Source organism: Camelus bactrianus, chromosome 9 (assembly GCF_048773025.1).
Source record: "Camelus bactrianus isolate YW-2024 breed Bactrian camel chromosome 9, ASM4877302v1, whole genome shotgun sequence".
Classification (NCBI taxonomy): Eukaryota; Metazoa; Chordata; class Mammalia; order Artiodactyla; family Camelidae; genus Camelus; species Camelus bactrianus.
Window position 1 is genome coordinate 46,959,513 of NC_133547.1, and position 13,512 is coordinate 46,973,024.

Below are 13,512 nucleotides of genomic sequence, written 5' to 3' on the forward strand. Positions count from 1 at the left end.
TAGAGATGTTTAGTAAATACGTGAGCCTTTCCAAGTCAGCAGCAGTGTGTTTCCCTTCAAAGGAGTCACGCTGGAAGAACTGCGTACTTACTCAGGGATGGTGCTGTTGCTCAGAACAGTGTGAGATATTTTTAGATGGTACTTTAAGAGATTGTGGCCCATTTATTTGAATATTCCCAATGGTGACAAACCTTTGTTCATTAGAAGTAGGTATTTGGGGGGGGGGGGGGGCGCCGGGGAAAGGAATCTGGAATTTAGACTAGGTAATGCCATTTGGGGTCAGAAATGAAACAGCATTTAACATTTAAATTTAAGTACTACTAACACCTTGCATTTGTAGAATGTTCTCTTTTCCAAAGTGTTTTCACATCCATGATGTCATTTATTAGTATTTATACAGTGGTTTTATAAACTAGGTAGTCTTTATCAGAGAAACAGCACTAAGGGTCATTATAAGGCCTTTCTCTGATGTTACAAATCTCTGAAATGGCAGACTAGACACTTGAGATCTAATTTTCTGACTCCATGTCCTCTGTACTTTATACTAACACTCCAGTGTGATAAGACCAATTTTCTTGATACTGGAAAACAGTTCTGAGCATATTTAAGCAGGGACTTGCAGGAATAAGTTTATATGCCATTCTAAGGTAAGTAACTTTGAATAAACTTATCTAGCTTATCCAGTCTATGTGTACTTGTCGAACGATTTTAATACTTCACAGCAAATTATTTTGATTGTTGCCTTCTTATGTGGAGTAAAAATAACCCATGGTGTCCATTGGGTCTTCATTCCTGACGCTGAATAAAAGTGTAACTAGGACCTTGGTCATCATCTGACTACATTTGTCTCTGCTGGTAATTTTCAAACAGATCTGTGGCAGCAGCCCCCAAAGAACAAGGAAAGGGGTTAGGGAGAAACCACATTTTTCTTAATTCTTATCCCATGCCATTAAATAAAAATGGTCTTTTGCACTGTTTTGATGTGTCTTCTTATCAAAGTTTCTATACTAAGATTTTTTTTAACTGAAATGTCATTTGATTTTCAGCGTGGCTTTGTGACAGGTGGGGCTGATAAATCTGTCAAGTTCTGGGATTTTGAATTGGTGAAAGATGAAAACAGTACCCAGAAGAGGTGAGTAGACATTTTTTATTTGTGACCATTTTTTGGAGTGAAAAACGGAACCACTGAATGGGCTTTTGAGATGTATGTTTCCGTTGAGCTCCAGAGGGTTTTTAGAATGTTTGTCTGCCTTTGTAGAGGACTCATTATTTTTCCTCGGTACTTTCTGTGATGCTAGGCTTTCTGTGAAGCAGACCCGGACCTTGCAACTAGATGAAGAAGTTCTGTGTGTCCGTTACTCTCCCAATCAGAAGCTGCTGGCTGTGTCTTTGTTGGACTGCACTGTGAAAATTTTCTATGTTGACACTTTAAAGGTACAATGGCTATGCCTGTGAATATTTTCTTTCTGACTGAACTTGGGTTGAGACTATAAAGAAGTGGCCTTGACTATTTCCAGCAGTAGTATGTTTCTAAAAATTTATGTGCAAATCAAAACCGGCACAAGTACCCTAGGAAGGCTAGAGTTTTAAAAGGCTCCTTTGGTTCATAAATTTTGTATAAAGCAAGTTGTATTTCATATGTTCAGAAACTCCGCAGACAGAAAATCCTGTCGGGGCCAGTAGTTGTAAGCATTGCTAGGTGTGCTCGGCAGTCACTCCACACTTGGCCGTACATCAGGATCATTTGGGTTGCTCTCAGAAATATAGATTCCTGGGCTGTACGCCCAGAGTCTCGGTAGGCCCGGACTGGGCCTGGGAACACAGTTGTGAAACAAGTGCTCCAGAGGCTTTACCACTGAGAAGTCCAGAGAGGACCCCCGCGCCACGTTCTGACTGAGGCAGCGGGCTCCTGGGGCATCCGCGGCCCCGCTCTGCGGCAGTGTTTTTGGCAAGTGCGTGCAGGGTTTATATGCTCGACATAGGGACAAGCTGCCTTCAGTGTTCTTGGTCATTGTCTTTGAAAATACAGACCTAAAGCAATCCACAACAGTGTTTAGCATTGTATTTTAAAGTTCTGTTTTAGATATATATGTCATAAAATTATGCCTAAATTTTATAGACAGATGTGTTATTTATATCCTTTTTTTTAACGTCTAGTTTTTTCTCTCACTGTATGGACACAAACTGCCTGTTATATGCATGGACATCTCATATGTAAGTAAAATTTAAATAGTGTCTCAGTAATGAGTTGTCTTTTCTAAAGCACTTCCTTAGTTCTTGGCTTGATACCTTCATTTTAGTGTTTATTTTTTCTGTCTGTCGTATAACTGACTATCCTAAAAAATTATCAAATAATCATACCGTAAATATGTATGTATTAATGCATTTAGAATATTTTCACAGACACCTGGATTAATCCTCATAACTAAACTCCCTGTGTTGGACCCCTCAAATGGTTATTTCCTTGTCTAAAACAATATAATTGGTAGAGCACCCTAAAGTATGAGGGACTTTCAAAAAGGCATCCCCCTTTGTTCTGAAGGATAACCTTGGTAAGAAAAATGGAGTTTTGCAATATTTATGGTATCTTGTACTATGCATACTTTTAGTTTCTTGACCAAAATCATATTTTTGCAATGTCTAGTTACGATTAGGAATGGCATTATATAGTTAAAAACAATGTCTAGTGTGTATAAAAGGAATTGGTACTGTGCTCTGTCTGTGATCAGTGCATTAACAGAATAAACTGGTGTCAAAAAATACTTTAGTTTTCTTATTATGTTGACAACCATTTGAACCAGGTGCCAAAATAGGAAGGAGAAGCAAAAAATAGTGATAAGGAACGTGGCATAAAAGGCAAGGTCATAAATTCTAGTAGATTCTTTCCCAGCCTCCTTCCTTCCATCTTTTTCCCTCTTCTCTCCCCATAAATCCTATGACAGAGATTAGAGATTCTTTGCTCTATTTAATAAAGTAAACAGACAGCCTACATCAAGACACAGCACCGCCCTGTATAGCCACAGAGTTCTTGCTCACTTAACAAGCTTTTTAAGTAGATCTCTAGGTAAAAGCAAAGATGTATGTGCTCTTGGTAAAGAGATGAAGTTAATTTGGGGGGCACTGCTATTAATGTTTTGAAAGAAATGGGGTACATGTTCTGGTTAGCTTTTCTCTATCTAATTACAGAGTTTCAGGTAATCAGGTAATGTTTTACTTCTCGTCCTCCTAGGATGGAGCACTAATAGCAACTGGCTCTGCCGACAGGAATGTGAAAATCTGGGGTTTGGACTTCGGGGACTGCCACAAGTCTCTGTTTGCGCATGATGACAGGTGGGTGTCGCCTTTTCAAAGGTCTCCTGTTGCGTCACCTGTCAGTTTCATTTCCCGGGAGCATCTGTGTCAGTTACTTAGTGTTCTCACGTAGTCATAGAGATTCTAAAATGTAATCAAGATACTCTAGAACTAATGGTTCAGAAGCTATTTATGTGCGTAAGACTCCTTTTAATAATGTGGAATTTGATGACATTTGGATACTTCTGTCACGTTTCAGTGTGATGTACCTACAGTTTGTCTCCAAGTCTCATCTCTTCTTTACTGCTGGGAAGGACCATAAGATCAAGCAGTGGGATGCGGACAAATTTGAACACATACAGACTCTGGAGGTAACCTCCTACCTTCTTTGTTTGCTTAGTACTTAAGAACTTCTTTTAAGATTGAGTGTTGATCGCCCACTAACATGAGTAGGTGGCGGTCTGTGAATAAGGGATTCTTACTCGGGATGTTTTTGCTCTCTCTGCCCAGGGGCACCACCAGGAAGTATGGTGCTTGGCTGTCAGCCCCAGTGGAGACTATGTGGTGTCGTCATCCCATGACAAATCTCTGAGACTTTGGGAGAGAACAAGGGAGCCTCTTATTCTTGAGGAAGAGAGGGAGATGGTAAGGACTTCGGGCTCGGTTACGAGTGTTCTGTACTGGTATCTGATACGCTGCCCCAGCCGGACTTTTCTGTCTGATGCTGCGACACCCCAGTCACTGCAAGTCCAGGGGCCTCCAGGGGACGTTTCCAGGACTGCTGACACCACTTGGGCAGCCAGAAGGAGACAGATGCTGTTAGGGGGTTGTATTTTGAAAGAAGCAATTTCTCACTATCTCATTTTACTTCACATAGGAACCATACTTTTTTTTTTTTTTTTTTTTGAAATGAATTTGTATCTGTCTCTTGGCAGCAAAGGGAAGCAGAATATGAGGAGAGCGTGGCCAAAGAAGAGCAACCAGCAGTAAGTGAATCTTTTGGGACCCTCAGATTGTGCCCTGTAATTATCCTCCTGGAATTTACTATGATTTTGAGAATTTCTAATGGAATTAGAATTGGGGTTAGAGGCTGAAGTCATCAGTGGCTGATATGGGAAGGAATCTGTATAGTTCTCCTTAATTTAACTGTATATCCTGATGTTATGGGACAAATGATTGACCAGATTTGGTATAGAATGACTGTCATTCTGGCTTTATTTTTTAAGGAGCTTCAGGGAATTATTTCACTGTAAAACAAAAGTCAGAAAAAATTTGAGAAATTGGGCATTCTCCTTACACATGTGTAGAGCAAGATATTCTTATGATAGTGCATATAAATATTTAATATTTAATTTCAGATTTCTAGGTGAAATGGATTGCCCAAACTCACGGTGTCTGGCACTAAGTACTCAGTTAATGTCAGCTGATAACAAACACCATGTTACCATTGTAACAGAGTCATGCCTGTTCTTTTCTGGACGTAAGATTAATTTATTGGCTCTTCAACACCTGTCAACAATGATGTTCAAGGGTCTCTTTGTTTCTGGCAGGTTCCAGGAGAGACTCAAGGTGACAATTACTTCACTGGAAAGAAAACTATTGAAACAGTCAAAGCGGTAAGTTGATATAGAATGTAGCTTATCAATTTTAAATAGGATCCCAATTTTTTAGTAAAAGTCTGTGTCAACCAAATAGCCCTTTTGTGGCAAAAAGTTGATGGAATTTATAGATGGAGATCATAACCTCTGTTCTCCCTCGGAGGAGGACTAAGGATGGGAGTAGTTTTGAATCTGTTTAATGAGTGCATGGTTTCTGGAAAGGAAGGCTTGATCTCCTGAAAGTGGCACCTCTCGGGTGTCCTAGGAGCTCCCTACTCAGGGTGTCCCCACACCATCTCACCTGAATCCACGACACTTAGTCTCCTCCCTGTTAATTAGAAATGAACAACCAAAGGCGTCTTTAAATGCTGTTTGGCACACTGCTGGCACCACTTTATTAAACTGATTCAAGCAGTCTGATTTGGTAGCACTCAGTCAGGCAGGCCTTCCACTTGCAGTGCTGAGGGATGACAAGTGTATTGTGATGGTTTCTGTCCTTTGTCACCATCTGTGTAGGCTGAGAGGATCATGGAGGCTATTGAGCTATACCGAGAAGAAACTGCGAAAATGAAAGAACACAAAGCCATCTGTAAAGCTGCAGGGAAAGAGGTAAGGGAGCCCATTAAGTTACGCTCCGAGAGACATTTATAAATAGAGACAGTTCCTGTGGGAAAAAACCATCATTTACGGATTTTTTAACTCAGATCAGGAAATGAGATAAATGGAACAGAATCTTTTCTAACTGTAATATTAGAAAAAAGGAATTGAGAAACTGGAAGGAAGCTTTGTCTTAATAAAAAGCAAAGGCTAGGAGGTTTTAGCTTGAGGTGACTGTTGTATTCAGTTAGAAACTCAACTTTAGTTCCTGCTTTAGTTTGGGATGCAGGGTAAGCATTTCAGATTTCTAGGTGAAATGTATGGCCCAGTCTCATTTGTAAGCACTATTGAAACTAAAAGGTTTGATCATTCTTTTATACTATTAAATAACTTAATACTTTTTTAAGGTCTCTCTTAAAAACTGCACAATACTGTTATCGCCCTGCCTGTGGTAAGCACCATGAAAGGCTTGTTTTTTAATGACCTGACTTAATAATTTCTTCATAGGTTCCTCTTCCCATCAGCCCGATCCTGATGGCTTATGGCAATATCTCTGTGAGTAGAACGTGTAACTGACGGTTTCCCCTTGGTTATTCTGAGGTTCCTTTAGGCACAAGAGAGGAAGTGAAGAGGCATTACGATTAGAGGATGGGTGTACTGGGAAATACTTTGCCATTAAAAATCTCTCCTGAATGTTGAACTCCTCTGGGATATTTTGTATTTCAAAAGGGCTGTTTTAGTATAACTTCCAACTCATCCTTTTTGGTTGGACTGAACTGGCATTTTTTTGTTTTTTAGTGCTTATTTGTGGTTAGTATCCAAGGCCCTCTGAAGATTCTCTTCATTGAAATTAAGTTTTTGGAGGAAAAGTTGATATAAATCAGTCCAGAGGAAGAGAGAGGGAACACAGTGGGACAATGTATGCTGATCTAGCGATGTTAATTACTTACTGCTCTACTTGCATGTAATACTGTGAGTCAGGGGGTCTTCATTAATAGACAGGAACCTGTCCTGACTGACAGACTGAAGGTAATGCAGTTGGTGAGTGGCAGAGCGGGACTGTGAGCCCAGATCTGACTCAGTCTAAGCCCATGCCTTGTGGTGCCATTTTTAGAACATGGTTTCTCGTGAGAGATCGATCCCTGGTTTTTAAGAGGTGGAAATTAGAGCGCTCCAGTTGATACCAGGAGTGTCGCTAATGCTGTTACACTTCCTTTACAGCCTTCAGCTTATGTGTTGGAGATTTTTAAAGGAATCAGGTCAAGGTGAGTCCCAGCACACAGTCATTGTCACTTGGCAACTAACAACATTTACTGAATGCCTAGTTGAACGTGAGACAAATAAATTGATGTTAAAATTGACGGTTATCTTAGAGGTTTAACTCTGTCAAAACTGTGATGGAAAATAATTTATTATAATGTTATTTTTGAATTAGAGTTAAGAGGTTCCTCCTAAAATATGAAGTGATACATTTTTAAGGACAAATGAAAGGTAGTGCTGCTTGGTGAGGAAATCGTCTGTAATTCAGTCAGAGGTAACAGCTGTAACTTTGCTGTAGTCTGTTTCCTTTGGCTTCCTTTCTGTGTGCATACACAACTGCAATCGTACTGTATACATTTTTATATCCTGTCCTTTTCACAGAATATTTCCTGAGCATTTGCTCATGGTAGTAATATTCTTTAAAAACACATACTGAATTAATTCAAAATATTCCATTGTACATATAGTTACTGCTGGGTGTTGCTTTTGGTGTTACTGTTGCTTCAGTGAACACCTTTATATATGAATCTGTGTTGTTTTCATTGGTTATTTTTCTTAAGGGTCCTAGCAGTCTGATCAATAGCCATGAGCATTTTAAAGGTTTATATCACTGAGTTACTTTCCAGAGTGCCTGTACTGACTTTTACCGGGCCTTAAAAAATTCTTTTTGCCAGTTTGAGAGGCAGAAGGTGGTGTATTGTATTACTTTCGTTTTCGGTTGTTAACAAAGTTAAAATATCATTGTATTTGTTGGCCATTTGTATCTTTTCCTGTGAATTTTTAGCTACTTTTCCTTTCTTGTGCTTTATAGTAGTTTCTATTACTAGTTTTTAAGAATTTTTTGTATCCTTTGTCATTCATTTTTGGATTAATGTTTGTTTATGATTTATCTTTTGATTTCAAGTTTGACTTAGAGTTACCATTTTTATAACAAATCTTAATACCTAAATGTATCCCTTACAAAAAATAAACAAGACTTACCTAAGATAATGAAACTTCATGAGAGATGTGAAAGAAAATTCAGATTAATGGATGTACAGTGCATCCCTAGATGGGAAGATTTCTGTGTTTTAAAGATTTGTTTTGTTTTTAAACTAACCTATAGGTTTGCGATTCCCCATTGAAATCCTCTTGAGATTTCTAATTGCAATTGATGAAATGATAATAGAGCTAGCTCAAGGAAAGTAAAACAGACCGAAACCAGAACAAGAGGGAGCTATTCTCGTAGATTAAAAAAACTAAAAAAATAGCAAAATTAAAACAGTACAGGTTATTGTCAGAATCAGTCATCAAAACAGACTTGAAAGCCCTGAAACAGACTCTGTATATAAAAGGACTCAGGAGCTGGTAGAAGTATCACCCAGAGATGGAATGTTCAACAGAACACTTTGGAGCAGTTAGTAATCTGAAAGAAAAAAAGTGAGCTTCTCCTACCCGGCCATGGACCGAAATGCATCGAGTAGGTCAAAATAGTAAATACAAACCAACCAAAACATTGACAAGAGAGAACCCCCTAGAACATAGATAAATACTTAACTCTGGATGGGGAAGATCTATTCACGTATAAACGTAGAAGAAAGAGATAGGAGGGAGAAGGTTTTAAAAGGGACCCTGCTGAGAAGCGTGGCGCTGTTAACGGTGACTCTCCCCCTCAGTGAGCTGGAAGAGGCCCTGCTCGTGCTGCCTTTCTCTTACGTCCCGGACGTCCTTAAGCTCTTTAATGAGTTCATCCAGCTGGGCTCTGACATTGAACTCCTGTGTCGGTGCCTCTTCTTTCTCCTCAGGTAACGTGCTTTCCCCAAAACACCACATCTCATCAGCCCGACTGCTCCAGCAGCTGCGCTACCTGAAGCTGTTGACGCTGTGGGATTAAGAAATGCGCTTTTTCAGTTTCAGGGACTGTCACACAATTTCAGTGCTGCCTGACATAGGTCATTTCCTGTCCTCTGGAATCAGTCTTGAAGGCAGGGGCCACTGCCTTGCTCGGGCTTGCTCCGGCCGGCACCGTCTCCAGTCTGACGTAGCAGCTCTGCTTCTAGTCAGTGCGCTGAGCCCCTCGCTCAATTGCCAGTTTGTCTCAGTGTCATTTCTTTTTAACTACTTCATTTAAATGGCTTGGTTTTATTTTCATAGCAGCATTTTAAGGAGTAGTCAATTTATTTCCCAGGTCTCTACAAGGGCATATATAGACGGAACTAAGAAACATAAAAAAAACATACTCTATTCTTATATAGGAAGAATTCTTAAAAATATGTAATGCTTAAGAATATATTATTCCTGTCTCCTACTCTGCCCCTAAGTCTCCAGCTGTGATATCAGAGAACAGGAACAGAGACAAACTGAGTACCTTAAAATGTGATTAGGAAGACAGGCTGCTCAGCCAATACCAAATAGTAAGAAGAAGAAAACGGATGTATTTGGTGAATTGACTTATTTTCATGATTCTTAGCTCTTCATCCCTTTCATTCTTTCAGTATAGTAGTGAATGAAGAACAATGATGATTCAGTTGCCGTATTTCCAATTTATTTTTTATTAAATGTTAGGGTAGTATTTTAAAAATTGTCACCAGATAGAACTGAATAGTAGAGAAGAAACTTCTTTAGCTTTTTTTTTTTTTGGCTGGAGGCATTTCTATATGCTCATGATTGATGAAATGAATTTTGTTTTTTTTTATATTTTGTCTCTTCGCTGGTTCTAGAAGAACCAGGTAGAGCCAAAACCACTACTCTTTGTGACATGCCTGGTTTTATTTTTCTATTAGGATTCACTTTGGACAGATCACTAGCAACCAAATGCTTGTGCCCGTGATTGAAAAATTAAAGGAAACAACTATTTCAAAAGTCAGCCAAGTCCGGGTGAGTATCTGTGTAGAGCTCGAATAAGGAGGGCAAGTCCTAGTGTGTGTGTGACTTACAGGTAGCAGCATGGCGTACCGCCTTGTCCCTGGTGATGACCTGACATAGAGGTGTACTTAAGGCTTTTGTGGAACTGATGGGCATAAGAAAAAAAAGAGGGGGACACCGCAGGCAGAGGATGAGTAACGACACAGGAAGCGTTGGTCCCCCTGACTCGCACGGGCTGCTGTACTGAGCGGAAGGGTGAGGGCATTTGTTTACTCTTTTCTGTATTCCTCCTCAGGATGTTATTGGCTTCAACATGGCAGGTCTTGATTATCTGAAGAGGGAATGCGAGGCAAAGAGTGAAGTTATGTTTTTTGCCGATGCTACCAGCCACTTGGAAGAAAAGAAGAGGAAGAGGAAAAAGAGGGAGAAGCTGATCTTAACATTGACTTAGAACTGAAATGCGGTGCCTTTTTCAACTAGGACTTCCAAACTAAGCAGCGGTAGAGTTGGTGTCACCTCTGAAATAAATAAGAGGCTTATCATGTTGCAGAAGATCCCAGGATGTGCTTCCCAGCTTTGCCGGAGGGAATTCCAACATAGGACTGTGGGCTCCACCTCCCTGAGGGACACAGATTAGTTTGAAATTTCTCTGTGCTCCTATGGTGAGCCCTGCAGGAGTCGTCCCCTTTATATTAGCAGGAGCAGAGAACTTTTGTTTTACCAGAGTTGAAATTAGTATTTCAAAGTTTTTATTTCTTTGATGTCAAAAGACGTGTTCGGTAATTGGTTACCTCTTTTGTATTAGGTTTTACCGCCTGCTGAGACAGTCAGGTGCCTAACTGATTGTCCTCTGCCCATAAATGCAGGCTCTTGGAGGGACCATCAGATCATCTACAACAGCCTCCTTAAATTGAACTTGCAGTTTGTTTTATCTGTATATAAAGAGATCCTAATTGCCAACTGTTTATATTTCTCTGAATATAGTTGTTTCTAATTAAAAGAGTAGTCAAGCTGAGAGGCCCGGCTGGGCTTCCAGGTGACTGATACATGGTGTGTATGTTTCTTCAAGGCAGGGGTGTGGGGAGGTGGGGACGTTTTAGGACAGGAAATTGACACATACCTTCGGGACGGTGCTTTTCTTTGTGGGAAGTTTTTAAATCCCTAATTCAGTCTCCTTGTTTTGGATCTGTTCACATTTTCCTTATCTGTCCGAGTTTCAGTAGTTTGTGTCTTTCTGAGAACTTGTCCATCTCATCTCAGTTACTGTGTTGTTGTGCAGCTGTGTCCTTGCCAGTCTCAGAGCTGCAGTCCTCTGTCCCAAACCCGAAGTCTGTCATTGCTCCTGAGTGTAGCAGTTGCTGAGCCAAGAGGTAAGGAACTGAGTAGCAGCAGTTTTTGAACAGAATGAGAGTAAGGAGAATTTTGGCTTAGGGTTCCTGAGGCTTAAATATGAAAAGGCAAGAGAATAGACAGTACGGTGGATTCTGGGTGCTGCTGTCCAGTCTGAAGAATAACCTTCCAGGCAGCTATTCCTGCCCCCAGGGACAGAGGAGTTACTTGATTCTCAAAAGATACCTTAATTCCTGATGAGAACAAAGGCTGAATCCATATCCTGTTTGTGCTTCTTGTTCCTCAGAACAGAAAGAAATTGCAACATTTTCGATAGTCTGCAAACCAGAACAAGTTCCAAGAGGGTACTCTAAATGTGTATGTCATCAGTAACTTTCTATTTTAAAAGTGCTGCTTTCCTATAGCATTGCCACTATTTAAGGCTGATCAGAGTGACAGTCCTAAGATCTAAAGGTGCCTCTGCCTTCTGTGTTATGCTAACCAAAGAGAAGGGGAACTTGCGAGAGCTGAGGAGATACGTACAGTAAGGAACTACTACGCCACAGCCAAATACTTGAAACGCCTTAACCTTCAACTTTGACGGTTAACAGATGAGTTAATTCTGAGCCAGGCAGATTCCTATTCATTAAATCAGCATTTACTGGTTTAGCCAGCCACTGGCTACATACAATCCTTTGTACTGAAACTGTTTAATGACTAGTATCTCTTGCAAATGATGCAGTGTTACCTGTGGATGCCTGTAATGCCGTAAAGAGGCCTGTGAATGGTTTATCAGGAGTATAATTTCTAAGCTTATTTAAAATATAAATATATCAGTCTCCATATGTCTATATATGTTTATTTTAAATGAGCTTAGCTGTTACACTCCTAATAAGAAGTACATGCCTAACAAGTTCAAGGTCCCTGGCTGGAAGTCAGGTGCTTAATGTACGAATTGTAGTAATTCCTTCTCAGTGACAAGTATCCTAAGTCATATCTCATCCCAGAGAAGCCTAGCAGAGGACCTAGGACAGTAAGCAAGGAGGCAGCGGTGTCTCACTGGGCACAGGACGATCTCCACGGTTCTGCTCACCGACACCAGAGCAGCGTTTCCAGGCCAGAGCAGACGGGAGCTTAGGAAGAAGCCACCTGGCCTACAGCGAGTATCTCCAGTCCCCCCTTTCCTCACCATTTGTTTCTGAGGTGTTACGGGACTCGAATGCTCTGATGTGACACGCCACTGGCCCGGCCCAGCCCTTGTTGGGGCCGAGCGCTTGTTGTTCCCTCTAAATGCAGGCTGGCCCTAAACTCTGGCTCCTAAAGAAGAGAACGCAGCAGAGGTAATAAGATGTCTCTTCCAAGGTTAGGTTCTAAAACACCCTGAATTCTGCCTCGCTCATGCGTTTTCAGGTCTTCTTGATTTTTCTGGTAAACATAAGCTTCTGTGTCGTGAGATGCCCTAGGGGGAGCGCAGCCTCCAGACAACAGCTAGGGAGGGACTGAGGCCCTCCATCTAATATCCTGCAAGGACCTGCATCCACCACCACTGCTGAACCAGAGTACCCACTGCTCTGCCTGGATCCTGACCCATGCAAGCCATGAGATAAACGTTGGTTGCTTTAAGCTACTCAGTTTGGGGGTAATTTGTTACATAGCAGTATCTAACTAATCCTATAGAGCACGTTCTATGGAGCAGATTACCTCACCTTGTTATGTTTCAGATTCCTCATCTACAAAATGGGCATAACGCTGCCTACACCATAGTTACTATAAAGTACTTACCACTGGCTCAGAGAAAACACAGAATACATTACTTTTGTTACTGTGTGAGATATACCAGATAGAAAACTACAGAATAACTCCAGTATATACATAAACAGAAAAGATTAGAAAGAAGTAACATTTTAGTCTGTCAGATATTAGAGAATCTTTATAGTGTTTATCTTTAATAAGTACAGTGGGCATCTTTTAATCTCATTAACTCAATATGAACAAAGAGGTATAAGGCAACATCACAAGATATTTCTTCTACTAGATAGATTCATGACATTACTTTTGATAGATTGGTTCCAGCAGGTATTATGAATCTATCTGATAGCTATTCTGTAGTTTTCAGAATTATCCAACTAGAGATGAAAAACCACTACTTCTCAGTTTGGGATAACTTCTGAAAGTCATAGACAAGAACTAAGATAAACCACACCTTAATCAGTGGTTCCCAAAGTATATTCCAAGTCCCTTAGGGGTCCTGAAGACTCTTTCAATGAGTCTGCAAGGTCAAAAATATATCAAAATGATGTGTAATAGATTTAATAGTGTCCAGAAACTCAGGTCCACCCATGACACCTATGAATGTGATCTTATTTGAAAATAGGGTCTTTATAAATATTATAATTAGCTAAAAATGAGGTCCTACTAGATTAGGGTGGGCAGTAAGTCCAGTGACTTGCCCTTAGAAGGATGCCACATGGACCCACAGGGAAGGAGGCCCCAAGACAACAGAGGCAGAGATTAGGATTGGCACGATGGCAGCTACAACCCTAGGAACACCGGGGATTCTGGCGACCACCAGAAACTAGGGGAAGAGGCATGG

The 13,512-nt window shown here is 40.6% G+C and overlaps 1 protein-coding gene across 1 annotated transcript in view; it reads left to right on the forward strand.

The window, feature by feature from the left end:
* WDR3 (WD repeat domain 3) overlaps positions 1 to 10,636 on the forward strand; it is a 29,921-nt gene extending 19,285 nt beyond the window's left edge. The window contains exons 14-27 of the mRNA XM_074370277.1: positions 1,047 to 1,132; positions 1,299 to 1,434; positions 2,158 to 2,214; positions 3,230 to 3,330; positions 3,551 to 3,662; positions 3,802 to 3,936; positions 4,227 to 4,277; positions 4,842 to 4,907; positions 5,406 to 5,498; positions 5,994 to 6,041; positions 6,708 to 6,751; positions 8,402 to 8,530; positions 9,509 to 9,602; positions 9,886 to 10,636. Of these exons, the coding sequence (XP_074226378.1) occupies positions 1,047 to 1,132; positions 1,299 to 1,434; positions 2,158 to 2,214; positions 3,230 to 3,330; positions 3,551 to 3,662; positions 3,802 to 3,936; positions 4,227 to 4,277; positions 4,842 to 4,907; positions 5,406 to 5,498; positions 5,994 to 6,041; positions 6,708 to 6,751; positions 8,402 to 8,530; positions 9,509 to 9,602; positions 9,886 to 10,041 (1,308 nt within the window). The 3' untranslated portion in view covers positions 10,042 to 10,636. The remainder of the gene's footprint in view (positions 1 to 1,046; positions 1,133 to 1,298; positions 1,435 to 2,157; positions 2,215 to 3,229; positions 3,331 to 3,550; positions 3,663 to 3,801; positions 3,937 to 4,226; positions 4,278 to 4,841; positions 4,908 to 5,405; positions 5,499 to 5,993; positions 6,042 to 6,707; positions 6,752 to 8,401; positions 8,531 to 9,508; positions 9,603 to 9,885) is intronic.
* The last annotated feature ends 2,876 nt before the right edge of the window (positions 10,637 to 13,512 follow it).